General features: G+C 39.2%; 3 protein-coding genes and 1 long non-coding RNA gene across 12 annotated transcripts; 1 reads left to right on the top strand and 3 right to left on the bottom strand.

The window, feature by feature from the left end:
- Positions 1-147: 147 nt before the first annotated feature.
- LOC149382857 (putative disease resistance RPP13-like protein 1) lies at positions 148-2,269 on the bottom strand. Its single transcript, XM_089628849.1, has 2 exons — positions 2,206-2,269; positions 148-2,038 (listed from the first exon to the last, which is right to left on the bottom strand). The coding sequence occupies exon 2, from the start codon at positions 2,008-2,010 to the stop codon at positions 148-150; it is 1,863 nt and encodes a 620-aa protein (XP_089484975.1). The 5' UTR covers positions 2,011-2,038; positions 2,206-2,269.
- Positions 2,270-2,904: 635 nt separating this feature from the next.
- Positions 2,905-4,343, bottom strand: LOC149382856 (uncharacterized). The gene is made up of 4 exons (XM_089628848.1): positions 4,299-4,343; positions 3,851-4,210; positions 3,260-3,563; positions 2,905-3,158 (listed from the first exon to the last, which is right to left on the bottom strand). The coding sequence occupies exons 1-4, from the start codon at positions 4,341-4,343 to the stop codon at positions 2,905-2,907; spliced, it is 963 nt and encodes a 320-aa protein (XP_089484974.1).
- A 13-nt stretch (positions 4,344-4,356) lies between these two features.
- Positions 4,357-4,843, top strand: LOC149382855 (uncharacterized). Its single transcript, XR_016301866.1, has 2 exons — positions 4,357-4,387; positions 4,483-4,843. It is a non-coding gene; the product is annotated as an uncharacterized LOC149382855 (long non-coding RNA).
- Positions 4,844-6,358: 1,515 nt separating this feature from the next.
- LOC149382854 (putative disease resistance RPP13-like protein 1) lies at positions 6,359-14,461 on the bottom strand. Of its 9 annotated transcripts, none has more exons than XM_089628220.1 (14): positions 14,391-14,461; positions 11,120-14,205; positions 10,901-10,994; positions 9,997-10,363; positions 9,548-9,671; positions 9,345-9,452; positions 9,104-9,251; positions 8,917-9,012; positions 8,255-8,486; positions 8,009-8,146; positions 7,574-7,655; positions 7,207-7,478; positions 7,027-7,126; positions 6,359-6,836 (listed from the first exon to the last, which is right to left on the bottom strand). In XM_089628220.1, the coding sequence occupies exon 2, from the start codon at positions 14,197-14,199 to the stop codon at positions 11,122-11,124; it is 3,078 nt and encodes a 1,025-aa protein (XP_089484346.1). In that variant the 5' UTR covers positions 14,200-14,205; positions 14,391-14,461; the 3' UTR covers positions 6,359-6,836; positions 7,027-7,126; positions 7,207-7,478; positions 7,574-7,655; positions 8,009-8,146; positions 8,255-8,486; positions 8,917-9,012; positions 9,104-9,251; positions 9,345-9,452; positions 9,548-9,671; positions 9,997-10,363; positions 10,901-10,994; positions 11,120-11,121. The 9 variants fall into 9 exon arrangements, with proteins under 9 accessions (XP_089484346.1, XP_089484345.1, XP_089484348.1 ...); XM_089628219.1 differs by having other exon boundaries at positions 8,917-8,998; XM_089628222.1 differs by having other exon boundaries at positions 8,917-8,972.
- Positions 14,462-14,705: the final 244 nt, after the last annotated feature.

The raw sequence follows: 14,705 nt of genomic DNA, 5'->3' as shown, positions 1-14,705 counted from the left end.
ACGAAAATTGTCGTGGCTAATCTATAATCTCAAATAATGAGCGCGAGAATAATCCCGCTCTACTGAATAGATGAAAATAGAAACAGCCACGACAAGTCGTGGCTGTTTCATCTAATGTCGCGGCTATTTAGCCACGACTTGTCGTGGCTATTCCCGAGAATAAAATTTGTGGCTGTTGCCACTGTTTGTTGTAGTGAACTCCCTAATATAAGAGTTAGATAACTCCAAGTACCTCAAATGTATCAAACTCTTAATTGAATTAGAGATTGAATCACCTATACCAAGCACTCTTAAGTACCTTCGCGATGTCGTAAAGGTTTTGTCAGGACAGACTAAATAGGACTGTTTATCTAATCCGATAAAGGTCCGCAAATACTTAGCCTTGCGTATAAGCCCAAAATCTTCAGGCTCTGTGCTAAATGAGAGGTGCCGAGTATGACTTTGAAGGCTGTCCAAGTCATTTATTTTATCAACCCTGAAACAAAATCCACGGGATACGAACATGGCTAAATCGTGAACAAGGTCGTGCATGAGGAAAATTGAGTCATCTTTACTCGACTTCTGAAACAATGACCTTGAAACGAGATCTTCCAAGTACTCCTCTCCCACTTTCTCCATTTTCATAGCTTTCTTATCACTCTGCAAAAATCCTTCAGCCATCCACAACACGATTATCCTGTCTCTCTTAAACTCATAGTCTTTCGGAAAGATTGAGCAATAAGAGAAACATCGTTTTAGATGTGTAGGCATACGGCGATAACTCAACCATAAAGCGGGGAGGATGTTTTTTTCTTTACTATACAACATCTCATTCCACACATCACTTTCGAGAATGTCTTCCCAATCCTTTGGATCTCGTTCGAAACGTAATAAACCGCCAAGAGATTTGATAGCTAAAGGAAGGCCTTTGCACTTTTTCACTATCTCTCTGCCAATCGCTTGCAAATCCTGATGTGCATGAGCGTCTTCGTTGTTTCCGAAAGCATGCCGTGAAAATAACAGCCAACAATCTTTAGGCGACAAATCAGTTAACTGATAAGTAGTTGTCTTTCCAATTGCCATAAGCTTGGCTACTGTTGTGCTTCGTGTTGTCACAATGATCTTACATCCTTCTGCTCCAGATTCGAAAGAGCTCTTCAAAGAGTCCCAGAGAAGATTATTCTCATTCCAAACATCATCAAGAACCATAAGAAATTTCTTCCCTCTTAAGGAATCCCTCAGTTTCCGTTGAATCTCTAACAACTCTCGAATACGACACTCTTCCGAAGTGACCTTTTCCAAGATTATTTTTGTAATCTTATCGATGTCGAAATCATCTGATATCGTCACCCATACTCTTAGATCAAAATTATCATTGACCTTATCATCATCATAAACGAGCTGAGCAAGGGTGGTTTTTCCAATACCACCCATCCCCACAATCGAAATGACTGATAGTTTTTCCTCACTACCATCGCCGGAGAGCAACAAGTCAACAATGACCTCTTTATCATCTTTCCTTCCGTAAACGCTAGATTCTTCAACCAACGGAGTGGGTGGCCTTTGATAAGAAGGGATTTCTCCAAGACCGTCTCTCAGACCAAGATTATCCTTTTGGTCTAAAAGACTCTTGAATCTACGAAGGATCTCCGTAGCTTCATTCTTGACCATGCTATCAAATCCAATAGTAGTGAACAAACCACTTGGGATACTCAAACAACAAGGCTGGTGAGGTTTCAGGTCACGCCTCTGAGCTTCACTGTTCATGGTAGCAACCAAGTCATCGGTGCGATACACCATGTCTTGGAGGTCATCCAGCCACTCCCTGACATTATCGTCAGTGATCAGCTTTTCCTCTGCATCGTCGACCAGCTTTGTCACTGACCTCACGACGTTCCTCAGATCACCCAAAACATCAACAACGGGCTGGTTTCCACGGAACAAGATGGCTGGGATCTCTTTCGGAGCCAACCTATCAAACAAGACTTGAAGAAAAGCAGAGAGAAGAGCTCCTCCAATCAACTCAGCCATGTCTAACTGCCAACAGATCAAGGGTTCTCTATTTTACAATATATATATAAAATCAGAAGTAAGACAATATTTATAGTGAGTAACTAATTTTTTATTCCAAAGTTGTCTTCTTATCAAACTACCAAAACAATAAAATAAAATTTATAGAACTATATACAATATTTACAAATAAAAAAAAACAAATAAAAGACTCACATGGAGATGAGGTTGTTTTTCAGAAGAAGATGATTTCTAGAATTCTCAGCAACGGAATTGTGAGCAAAGAGCAATGGAATGAGATGTTGATTTTTCCTTTCACGCGGAAACAATAATGCATGCGCTGTCGGCTGTCCATGTCATGTAGCTGGTGGAAATTAAAAGGAAATATCATTTCAGTGGTAGAGAATAAAAATTGAGGTATGAAAGATTAGGTTACAATTATCTTCATTCACATTAAATTAAATGCGTCATTTTGAGCAAAAAATAAAGCATATTAAATGCGTCAAGGCATACACATGAGAAGGTTTGATACAAATTATTTTCCTTGTTGCTTTATTAATTTAAAATGCACGAAGGCTAGATGTATACACAAGGATTAAAAATGCTGGAGAGTCAAATTGTTGAGTCAATGGGAGAACGTGGATTCTTAAAGAGAATAGAGAGAGAGAAAAAAAAATATATCTGAATATGGATTCATTTTTTTAGAGGACCTACGGGATAAATAAAATGGCTCTCGGAGGATATGTGAAAAATGAAAATTCAAATGAAAATTTAACAATTGGTGTCATCCATCCAATAAACATCGTATTCTCTCTCTCTCCCAAAAAAAATAAAAAAATAAAAACTTTTTGTTTTTTTTCTTCAGATCTCTAGATCTACTATTTTTCTCCCTAGGGGCCGATTCCGGCGACGATTTCAGCCGCGGCAACGGAGCAGTTGTGTCGACGATTCCGGCGATTCCGGCGACGGTGTTGTTGTAGGTTTGTCGACGATTGTTTTGTGTCGTGACTCGTCATCTATGGCAGTTGTGTGGTGTGGGTCTTCGGTGACGGCGCCGACGATACCGCTGCATGACTCTCGATGATGGCGACGGGGACTCTGCGGTGTGGTTTCGATAAGCTCCGAGGATTGAGCCACTATTGGTTCTGAATAAGCCGCATACTTTAAACCTGTAATCCAAAATTAGAGCGATTATGATCATATGTTCATGTTCAGAGACCATATATATGACATACCTGATAGAGCTCACTGCAAATTGTTGTCATCTCACCGACAATTCCGATGTGGTGGACGGGCCCGGTGTCGTCCACGTGGCGCTCCGTGAATGGCTCGACCTCAGTCAAGTTGAGGCAGAGGTTGTCGGGCCTCTGAAGGAGGAGTTTGAAAGTGGGCTGAAGCTCGTAGCATTGCTCGAACAAAGAACGACGGCAAAACACATAAAGGCCGAGTCGAGCACGAGACATCGCAACCACCAATCTTCTCACGTCTCGAAGATGACCCACAAATCTCGTTCGCACCAGTGACAGCAATATAAAATCGTTCTGCTGACCCTGAAATTTATCCAACGTCGTAACCTGAGAAAAGACAACAAAATTCGAGTTGTACTTGTCATCATCGGATTCAGTATGTTAAAATACGATATACGTAAAAGTACATATTCGGTAAAACCCAAGATAAAAGTAAAACTATAGGCATACAGGATTCTACTCTGTCAAAACCTGGTTACAATCCGAGTACAAAAAAAAAAATCAAAACGGAAAGATGACAACTATGTCCCTGCTGAATCAAAAATTTCCCATTTGGGTCACCAAAAATCAAACACAATCAAACCATAAGAAAGATAATATTTTTAACGGCATGCCTTGCTTGGAGGACCAATCAATGGGTACGGATTGCAGCGCCGGCTAATCACATCACGGATAAGAAGCTTCTGACCGTTGTAAGTCGTCAAAATGGAAATCTTATTGGCGGGATATCCAAGTAGACGCATGTATATATAGACACTGACGATATATTCGGCCTCTCCTTCGTTCTGGTAAAACCACGGTGAAGGAGCGCTCTCGCCCTTTCCTTGGTAATCCGGAACATCCACCAACTGGTATTCATGGGAAAATCCGGCGTTTGCTCTGTGAAAAATGGGATTTTCCTTCACGTACGAGAGGTCTCCCAAGCCTCTGTACCTCCAATTGTAGAGCTTGGCGATGCTCGGGCGAGCACGACCCTGGGCATTGAGCTCAAATGTAAGGCATGGTGAGACGAACGAATCTCGTGAAGAGAGACTGGTCCATGTGACTGTACTTCTGGAATGCCATGTTCTTCACGACCGGAGGCAATTGGTGATGGTCTCCAATCATAACGCAACGTTTTAGATCTTATTGCCAACTTGCTCGCCGCAATAGTATGTTCTGTTCTCCGTTGCGCTTAATTTTTTTTTCCAAATATTATGCGCTGAATAAATATACCAACTCGTTTGTTAATTATATAACACGACAGAAATCTGTGGAAACAAACAAGCCACCGGGGGCGAAAGGGGTATACTGGAAAAGTGCACACGTGTGCTCATCGATGGGACCGTCGATTCGGTTAAACATACGGGAAATGCTCGACTACAAGCCTTGATAATGAGTGTATTATTACACCTGTAAATTTGTTTGTGCTTGCAAATTGATTGTTTAGTTGAGTTTGTTGTAGAAGAGAGGCTAGGATCACAGAAGAAATGAAGACCTTTTTGGTGTTGTATCTTTATTTGAGGACTGCTTTACAGATACAACTGTCTTCTACAGAATGAAAAACATCCATGTACTTTAAATGTTTATTATTATTATAATTACGATTATAATTATAGTTAGAGAAATTTCATTAATTGGGCTTAATAAGCCATTAAATATCAAGATTAGACCATAATATTTAAAAATATCTAAATATGGACTTTTGACCCAAAATCGGACAAAAATACCTCTGAACCCTATACATTTCTCACACTCCATTTTTATCATTTCAATCACACTTAAATCCTCTCTACTTAAGCGGGCTTCAAAAGAATCATGAGTAAGATTACTAACTTAATCATTTTTACAAAGTTTATGATTGTATATGATAGAATGTAGCAAAAAAAATCAATAAGATCTGAAAACAAAGTCCAAAATCTGGGTTTAACTTGTTTGTACGATGGTATACGATGTGGTAGGATGAGATTTAACTTTTTGTACGATGAAATTTAGAAAAAAAATTGCGTTCTGTACGATGCTGTACGATTATGTACGATGCTGTACGATACTGTACGATTCTGTACGATGTTGTACGATGCATGTCTGTACGATGCTGTACGATGATGTACGATGCTGTACGATTCTGTACGATGCTGTACGATGCTGTACGATTCTGTACGATATATAAGCTAATTTTGCATAGTTTGATTGTTTTTTGCAGTTTTTGGCATGATTAACGGCACTTGGGAGAAGGAAGGACACCAATGGGTTTTCACCAATGTAGAATTTCGTGCATTCGTAGTTTCGAAAGAGGTAACGTACACGGAGTAAGTAGATTTGTTATACGAGAAGTTCGAGTTAGACAGATTCGCATTCGAATTAAAACTCGAAGTCCCATACACAGTCGGTACAATTCCGCTGGGTCGTGCCGTATTGAAGGACAATGGTGATGTTTCGCATTTTATGAAGCACAAATATCGTAATAGATTTTCACTTTGTGTAAGTTTAAAACCGAAACAGATCATTGCACCTATTGCGTATCGAGGAGTATGTAAAAGGAAAGATGTGGAAGTTGGAATGATGTCTCGCAATGAACCGAAGAAGAGACGGAATACTCTTGTTATCGAGGATCGACAAAATGATTTTATAATTGAAAACAAAGACGGTGGCTGTGACGATGACTTGTTTAACGAGTACAAGGGTGTCGAAAACGGTGACGAAGTATACAGGCGTGATAGAGATTGTAATCACAACAGTGACGAATATGATGGACACAATGGTGATGAATACGAAGATGGCGAATGTGATGAAAACGAAGGTCGCGAAGGTGATGAAAACGAAGGTAGCGATGGTGATGAAGAGAATAGTGACGGATATGACGGAGATAACAATGGTAGAGGTGAAGAATTTGAAGAATTCGCCAGTCCCGAAGAATATGAAGAATTTATGGAAACGTTTACGGTACCAACGGGTCATTGTGAACCATCGGGTCAATGTCAGCATGAGCCTCCGATGATCGGATCACCTATCGTTCCTTATTCATGGAAAGCACCCGAGTTCAGCGCCGATGATGTTGTGAAGGAAAACCCGAGTCATTATCCAAGTCATTCTTCTACAGGTAGGGACCACCCTTGATAGTCTTGAGATTAAATGACAACCCAGCGACGAAATAAGTAATATTGAAACATATTCTTAAATAAAGAAGAACCTCCTGGTTCTATCAATCCGTACAATATATTTTCGGGTCCTAAGAGAAAGATAAATCTGTGATCATTCCATTGTAGTCGGGTCAGCATCGTCATCAATATGGACTTATTTATTATAAAAAAAAATGATATTATGTGAGACATTGAGCACATCCCAACTAGGTTGGCACCCACTCAACATCTCATCATTGATTATATATTGTAATTATCTTTTTGGTCCTGAGTTAGAACCATGATTCCATTGTTTTTCCTCAAGGCTTTCATTTTCTGTGTTTGGCGCTTCGGCTTCTTCCAATTCCATTTGCCCCGAGGATTGAGCTAATTCCATATACAACTCCTTTAATCCAAATGATCGCACGAGTTGGAATCTCGACGGCTTTTTCTTCCGTCAGTTCCGTTCCAAGCCATTTTTGGCTCCAGCTAAATGATGTCTCTGATAATGACCAAAGATATATATGAGTAAATGGAGTTAAAGAGAGGATAATATACAAGTTTAATGTGACATTATTATGTATGCTAATTAATTATACAAGCTAGAATATACAAACACAAGATTCTCTTTTCTTTCAAAATCAAGATTGAATCAAGATCAAGCAGGGTCCATAGAGATAAAACGCACTCACCAGGGAAGCTATGTTTTGCTATGCAGATTGCAGTATCTCTGAATAAGCGCCTCGACTTTGGCTTCTTCTTCTGATCCAAATTGTCTGAATACGCCATCAACTTTACATGTAATCCAAGAGAGCGATTAACTACAAAGAAGATGCTCAAATGCTCATAGACCATGTTAAGAAAGGTCATACCTGAGATGAGGCATTAGGTATTTAGTGGAATCGGCATAGAAGTTTAAATCTCGACAGCTTTCTTCCATGAACAAGTTTTTGAGCTGCTTTTGGGTCCAACTACTTGATCATCACCAAAGGTAAGAGAGTGAATGGAATTCAAGTTGAGAAAAATATATACTTGCAGTTCACATCACAACATTATTCTCAATCGGCACATATCTGTATTCTCTTGTGTCCACTCCAAAGCTCTCAACCACTTCTGGAATTTGTTGATAAATCTCACATATCCTCTGCAAAGTGATTACCCATTTGACACAACTCCGAAATGAAGGTCTCTTGGATATGCCAAATATAAGACCGACGAGTTAAATTTCATGTAGTTTACCTTTGGAGAGCGGTTTTGTGAACCAATGAGAGAAATGTGAAGCGGATGGATAATGAGTGATTGAATAGCCTTCTTTGGAAATCTGATCAGAAACCCGAAAATCCAATTTCTCATTTCCAAAATTATGACATAAGGACAGTAACAAGATCTGTAAGTTGTACAACCCAAAGCTCATTTTTCAATAATTCAAGAGTAAGATCATTAGTTCCAATACCTCAGGTAAGAGTGAATGGAATTAAAGACGAGAAAATACAAGTTGAATATACCATTATGTACGCTAATTTACTAGATCAGCAAGAATACACAAACACAAGATTCTCTCTTTTTTCAAGAACAAGATTGAATCGATATAAAACAGGGTCCTCGAAGAAATTAAATTCTTTCCGTAGGCTCTTTACTAAGCTATCATAGCTAAACTAAACATAGAACCCTTACCAGTTCAGCAATGTTCTTCTAGAAAAGGTGGTGTCTCAATTGCTTCCAAAGAAGACAGCTAACAGAAAGTTTGAGGAAAGCTTCAGTTTCTTCCACATGGTCGGATCCAAGGATTGGACTACTGGTTGATAATATGACCTTCAAAAACAATTGATAATAAGTCAATGAAACAATGTGATCCGACAACCAGAACATTAGCTTTGAAAGAAAGAAAGGAAAAAAAAAAAAAAAAAAAAAAAAAGTTACCTCCTTTAGTGAATTCATGGGCAAGTCATGATACGAGGCTCTATTTTGATCTTAGAATATGTGTGTGAAAGCCTCCTCGCCAGTCTCCAATTTCTTCTCACCCACCTTTGTACAATGATTTCGTGTACACAATAATATCTTGTCGGGAAATCAGCGGGGAAGTTTGAATCTTGACAGCGTTCTTCAACCAATTCCATTCCAAGCCACTTTTGGCTCCAAATAAATGATGTTACTGATCATGACCAAAGATATATAAGAGTGTATGGAATTAAGGAGACGAGAAAATGCAAGATGAATATGAGATTAATTATATGTAAGCTAATCACCTTTATCAGCGAGAATATACAAACACTCAAAAGGGCAGCAGCTATGTACTTATGCCAAAGAAAGTACTAAGAGCGATGTATAGCATCAACTTGAGTTAATTATTATAAGAAGAAAAAAGTCCGTCCAAAAAATGTATATGAAACAGAAAATAAATAACATACCATATCATATTTTTTAAGGGAAAAAAAAAATTATCACTATACCTTTATTGAAATCTTGAAAAAAAACGGATACATCAGAGTGTATGGAATTTAACGGATGAGAAAATACAAGTGGAACGTCAGAATACCATGTACTAAAATTAACTATATCAGCAAGAATACAAAATCAATTACCAGGGTGGCAATGTACTTATGCCAAAGAAGTACTACGAGCGATGTAAAGCATCAACCTGAGATAATTTATTACGAAAAAAGTCTGTCCAAAAAAATCTATAAGAAAAGGAAAATATATAACATACCATGCCATACTTTATAAGAAAAATGAAAACAAAACAAACAAAAAAAAAAACTATCATTTTACCTTTTAAGGAAATCTTGATAAACTTTCGACTTCTGCCACGTGGCATGCTCGATCAGAATTAAGGCGTACACAATCATCTTGATGCCTCTGCATCAACGCCGGGCTTTCTTCCTTCTACTTGTTCAGATTAGCAATGTGATAGGCACCACTTCGTAAACAAACAAAATTACGACAATGATAATCACAATGATCATGTACCTGATAGATGATATGTTCAGAGACCATACGAAATCTTTCGTACCTGATAGATAGAGCTGAGACTTTATTTGCTATCCACCAAGGCAATTGGTGATGGTCGACACCGATCAGAATCGTCTTTTTGCAAAAGAAAAGTATGCGGTGATGTTTTCTAAAAAAGATTAAAAAATAAACATTAAAAACCGTTGGGTAACCGACTTAACCGTTAAACATACAAGCTGTTCTAAATAAGCCAATGCACTTTACCTATGAACCAAAAGAGCAAAGACTATGGTATGTAAATGTTCAGACCATAAAAAAAACGACGGGCATCTCGTCGACAGTGCTGACTGAGTGTCGTCCAAGTGGCACTCTGTGAATGGCTGAACCTCTGTATGTTAAAGAGAGAATGATCCACAGTTATTACTCTGTATGTTCCTACAAATAGCTAGCCAAAATGAAGCACTTCTTTGTAAAACATCTACTTAAGATAAATTGTAATTTGTATACAAAAAAAAAATAGTAAGTTAAGAAGAGACCACAGAAATGAATAAAAATGACAAGGTGAAACATGGACCACAGCACGTGTGAGCAAAAAAAAAAGGACCACAGCACAGCATCATTGTCAAATCAATGAAGTATATGTTGTAAGAATACCATGAAACAATTAATCATCATGTATATAAAATACCGAGATTATATTTTTTATATTTTACGTCAAATAGATGATGACGACAAGAAGAAGTTCCACATCGACTGCGGCGGCGGAGGCCACACGGCGGAGAACGGCCTCCGGTACGTCTCCGACGAGGGCTTCGTCTCTGTCGGAAAGAAAGCGGCCCTCGACAACGCATCCGTCGCCGTCCCCGTCTTAGCGACGCTGCGGTACTTCCCGGAGGCGGCGGCGCGGAAGTACTGCTTCGCGGTGCCGGCGGAGGCGGGGCGGCGGTACCTCCATTTATCTTTCTCACACCGTTGCTTCAATGGTATCAAAAGAGCTTTGTTTTGCAAACACCGTCCTCGATTGACTTGATTTCCACAGACACAACGATTGAAGACTGAGCCACATCTTAAGACACAAAGCTTCAAAAAAACCAAAATCAATCAATTCCGCAAGAGAAACAATTTCAAAAATGTCAATTGCCAAATCCAATTAAAAAATAAGTCTTAACAAAAGAAACCCAAGTAAGAGCACAATGGTCATAACAATAAACCCAGTTCTTAAGCTCTCAAACCTAACGTTTTTTTTATCCCAGTCCTTCAATTCCTAGATCAAGCACTTCAAATTCGAGAATCACAATTCAAATCAATTCCACACACATTAAGTTTCTCAGCTTTATATGGAGCCTGAACTTCAAAACCAAAATCAATCAATTCCACAAAAGAAACACTGAAGTAAAACCCCAACCCCTACTTGATTCCAAAAACGTCAATTGACGAGTCCAATTCTAAAAATCACTGTATACAGAAGATACCCAATTAATAATAAAATCAGAATAGTCGTAATAGTAAATCCAGTTCTTAAGCTCTCAAACCTAACATTTTACCATTTCCGTCCTTCAATTCCCGGACCAAGCACGTCAAATTTAATAATAACAATTCAAAATCGATTCCACAAACCTTATCGTTGATCGTGAGAATCATTGAAACCAGGTGCTCGAAGGTTAACGTCAAGAACCATAACACTATGCAAAGGCACGGGCTTCCTTTGTCCCTTTACGAACAAAGAAACCAGCATTAGAGTTTGATAAAATTTAAATGGTAAGGGATCGTCAGTAGTAATAGTAGCATGTATATCATTTTATCAGAAAAATTATAAAATAATAATGAATAATTTACCTTTAATCAGATTCGGATTCAGATGTTGATTGAACTTTGATTTCAGGGATGTGGGCAATCTTATGCCAATCTTGGCCTTTATCTTTCTCACACCGTTGCTTCAACAATGGATGGCATCCCTTGATTGTTAAATCAGAGAGAGAAGCGGGCAAGCCTTGTTCGGGCAAACACTGAAGCAGAGGGCACCCCTTAATGGTCAACTCCTTAAGGTTTGTGAGTTGTTGAAAGGCCTCGCCCTTTAGGGCCAACAGATTCCTACTACACAACATAGTAATATAAGTCAGAGTGGTGGGGAGCAATATTCCATCACCAGGAAACGAATCCCCTTTCCAACCCCAGATATCTAATTGTTTCAATGATGGGAGTCTGTGTAGATCACTCTCCAAAAGCTTTTCGCAACCCCCTATAGAAAGATCTTCTAGTTTAGAGAGAGAGTCGGGGTGTACATGACAAGCATCCGACGTGTTTGGTAACCTCATCTTCAACTCCGGACATTCTTCTAAGAATAGTTCCCTCAGCCTGGGGAAAACTAGTGTGCCATCTCCACCAAATGACCACTCCTTCCACTGTGGCATATCAAATATGAATAATCTTTCTAAGGATCTGAAAGAGGTGCCACTAGTACTGCTGCCACCGTACAACTCATCACCCACACTCACCACGCTATCAAACCCAGATATTCCAAGCCATTTGAGGCATGGCAATTGTCCCAGCGGAGGCAAAATGCAACAGCTTTTACAATTCTCTAGTCGGATCAATTCTATGTTGGAAAATGAATCGTGTCCCACCCAATCTGGAAATATCGTGCCTCTATAATACTCTATTTCGAGAGATCTCACATTTGTATGAGGCCGAAGTGATTCCAATATTTCTCTCTCTCTCTCCGAACTATTTGCATCGTCGGCAGATTCTTCACTCCATTGCAAACGTAGATCCGTAATGCCCTTCTTATTCTTCAAATCAGCCTCCAAAGCCTCATTCGCATCACCCACATTTTCAATACTCCAAATCTCAAGTCTTCCCATGAAAGGCTGAACATGTTTCAATTCTTTAATATTAATCCCCCTATCTCCACAGCCAACAACTATTTTACTCAATGTCAGCAAAGACTTCATATTTTTTATTTGGAAGTTCATTTCTTTTATAGCTGTGCCATAAATATCCAGATGCCGCAAATGGATTAGCCTTTCCATGTTCTTTGGCAATGTCGTAAGACTCCGACACTTTGATAGCAACAAGGTTTGCAAGTTGTACAAACTACATACTGAAGCAGGCAACTCCGTAATGTTAGATAACTCCAAGTACCTCAAATGTATCAAACTCTTAATTGAATTAGAGATTGAATCACCTATACCAAGCACTCTTAAGTACCTTCGCGATGTCGTAAAGGTTTTGTCAGGACCGACTAAATAGGACTGTTTATCTAATCCGATAAAGGTGCGCAAATACTTAGCCTTGCGTATAAGCCCAAAATCTTCAGGCTCTGTGCTAAATGAGAGGTGCCGAGTATGACTTTGAAGGCTGTCCAAGTCATTTATTTTATCAACCCTGAAACAAAATCCACGGGATACGAACATGGCTAAATCGTGAACAAGGTCGTGCATGAGGAAAATTGAGTCATCTTTACTCGACTTCTGAAACAATGACCTTGAAACGAGATCTTCCAAGTACTCCTCTCCCACTTTCTCCATTTTCATAGCTTTCTTATCACTCTGCAAAAATCCTTCAGCCATCCACAACACGATTATCCTGTCTCTCTTAAACTCATAGTCTTTCGGAAAGATTGAGCAATAAGAGAAACATCGTTTTAGATGTGTAGGCATACGGCGATAACTCAACCACAAAGCGGGGAGGATGCTTTTTTCTTTACTATACAACTCATTCCACACATCACTTTCGAGAATGTTTTCCCAATTCTTTGGATTTCGTTCGGAACGTAATAAACCGCCAAGAGATTTGATAGCTAAAGGAAGGCCTTTGCACTTCTTCACTATCTCTTTGCCAATCGCTTGCAAATCTTGATGTGCATGAACGTCTTCGTTGTTTCTGAAAGCATGGCGTGAAAATAACAGCCAACAATCTTCAGACGACAAATCAGTTAACTGATAAGTAGTTGTCTTTCCAATTGCCATATGAGAGGCGACTATTGTGCTTCGTGTTGTCACAATGATCTTACATCCTTCTGCTCCAGATTCAAAAGAGCTCTTCAAAGAGTCCCAGAGAATATAATTCTCATTCCAAACATCATCAAGAACCATAAGAAATTTCTTCCCTCTTAAGGAATCCCTTAGTTTCTGTTGGATCTCAAACAACTCTTCTGAACGACACTCTTGCGATGTGACCTTTTCCAAGATTAGTTTTGTAATCTTATAGATGTCGAAATCATCTGATACCGTCACCCATGCTCTTAGATCAAAATGATCATTGACCTTATCATCGTCATAAACGAGCTGAGCAAGGGTGGTTTTTCCAATACCACCCATCCCCACAATCGGAATGACTGATAACTTTTCCTCATCGCCATCGCCGGAGAGCAACAAGTCAACAATGACCTCTTTATCATCTTTCCTTCCGTAAACGCTAGATTCTTCAACCAACGGAGTGGGTGGCCTTTGATAGGAAGGCATTTCTCCAAGACCGTCTCTCAGACCAAGATTATCCTTTTGGCCTAAAAGACTCTTGAATCTATGAAGGATCTCCGTAGCTTCACTCTTGACCATGCTATCAAATCCAATAGTAGCGAACAAACCACTTGGGATACTCAAACAACAAGGCTGGTGAGGTTTCAGGTCACGCCTCTGAGCTTCGCTGTTCATGGTATCAACCAAGTCATCGGTGCGATACACCATGTCTTGGAGGTCATCCAGCCACTCCCTGACATTATTGTCAGTGATCAGCTTTTCCTCTGCATCGTCGACCAGCTTTGTCACTGACCTCACGACGTTCCTCAGATCACCCAAAACATCAACAACGGGCTGGTTTCCACGGAACAAGATGGCTGGGATCTCTTTCGGAGCCAACCTTTCAAACAAGACTTGAAGAAAAGAAGAAAGCAACGCTCCTCCAACTAACTCAGCCATGTCTAACTGCCAACAGATCAAGGGTTCTCTATTTTACAATATATATATATATATATAGAATCAAAAGTAAGACAACATTTATAGAGTAACTAATTTTTTATTCCAAAGTTGCCTTCTTATCAAACTACCAAAACAATAAAATAAAATTTATAGAACTATATACAATATTTACAAATAAATAAAAGACTCACATGGAGATGAGGTTGTTTTTCAGAAGAAGATGATTTCTAGAATTCTCAGCAACGGAATTGTGAGCAAAGAGCAATGGAATGAGATGTTGATTTTTCCTTTCACGCGGAAACAATAATGAGATGTTGAGCAATGGAAGATTTCTCACCAATCTTCTCACGTCTCGAAGATGACCCACAAATCTCGTTCGCACCAGTGACAGCAATATAAAATCGTTCTGCTGACCCTGAAATTTATCCACCGTTGTAACCTAAGAAAAGACAACAGAATTCGAGTTGTACTTGTCATCATCGGATTAAATATGTTAAAATACGATA

The sequence above is a fragment of the Urtica dioica genome, chromosome 10 (assembly GCF_054948205.1).
Source record: "Urtica dioica subsp. dioica isolate 48M chromosome 10, U.dioica_male_clone48M_v1_H2, whole genome shotgun sequence".
In the NCBI taxonomy this organism is placed as follows: Eukaryota; Viridiplantae; Streptophyta; class Magnoliopsida; order Rosales; family Urticaceae; genus Urtica; species Urtica dioica.
Note: the sequence above shows the minus strand (reverse complement) of the source record. Positions and strands in the feature narration are given on the sequence as shown.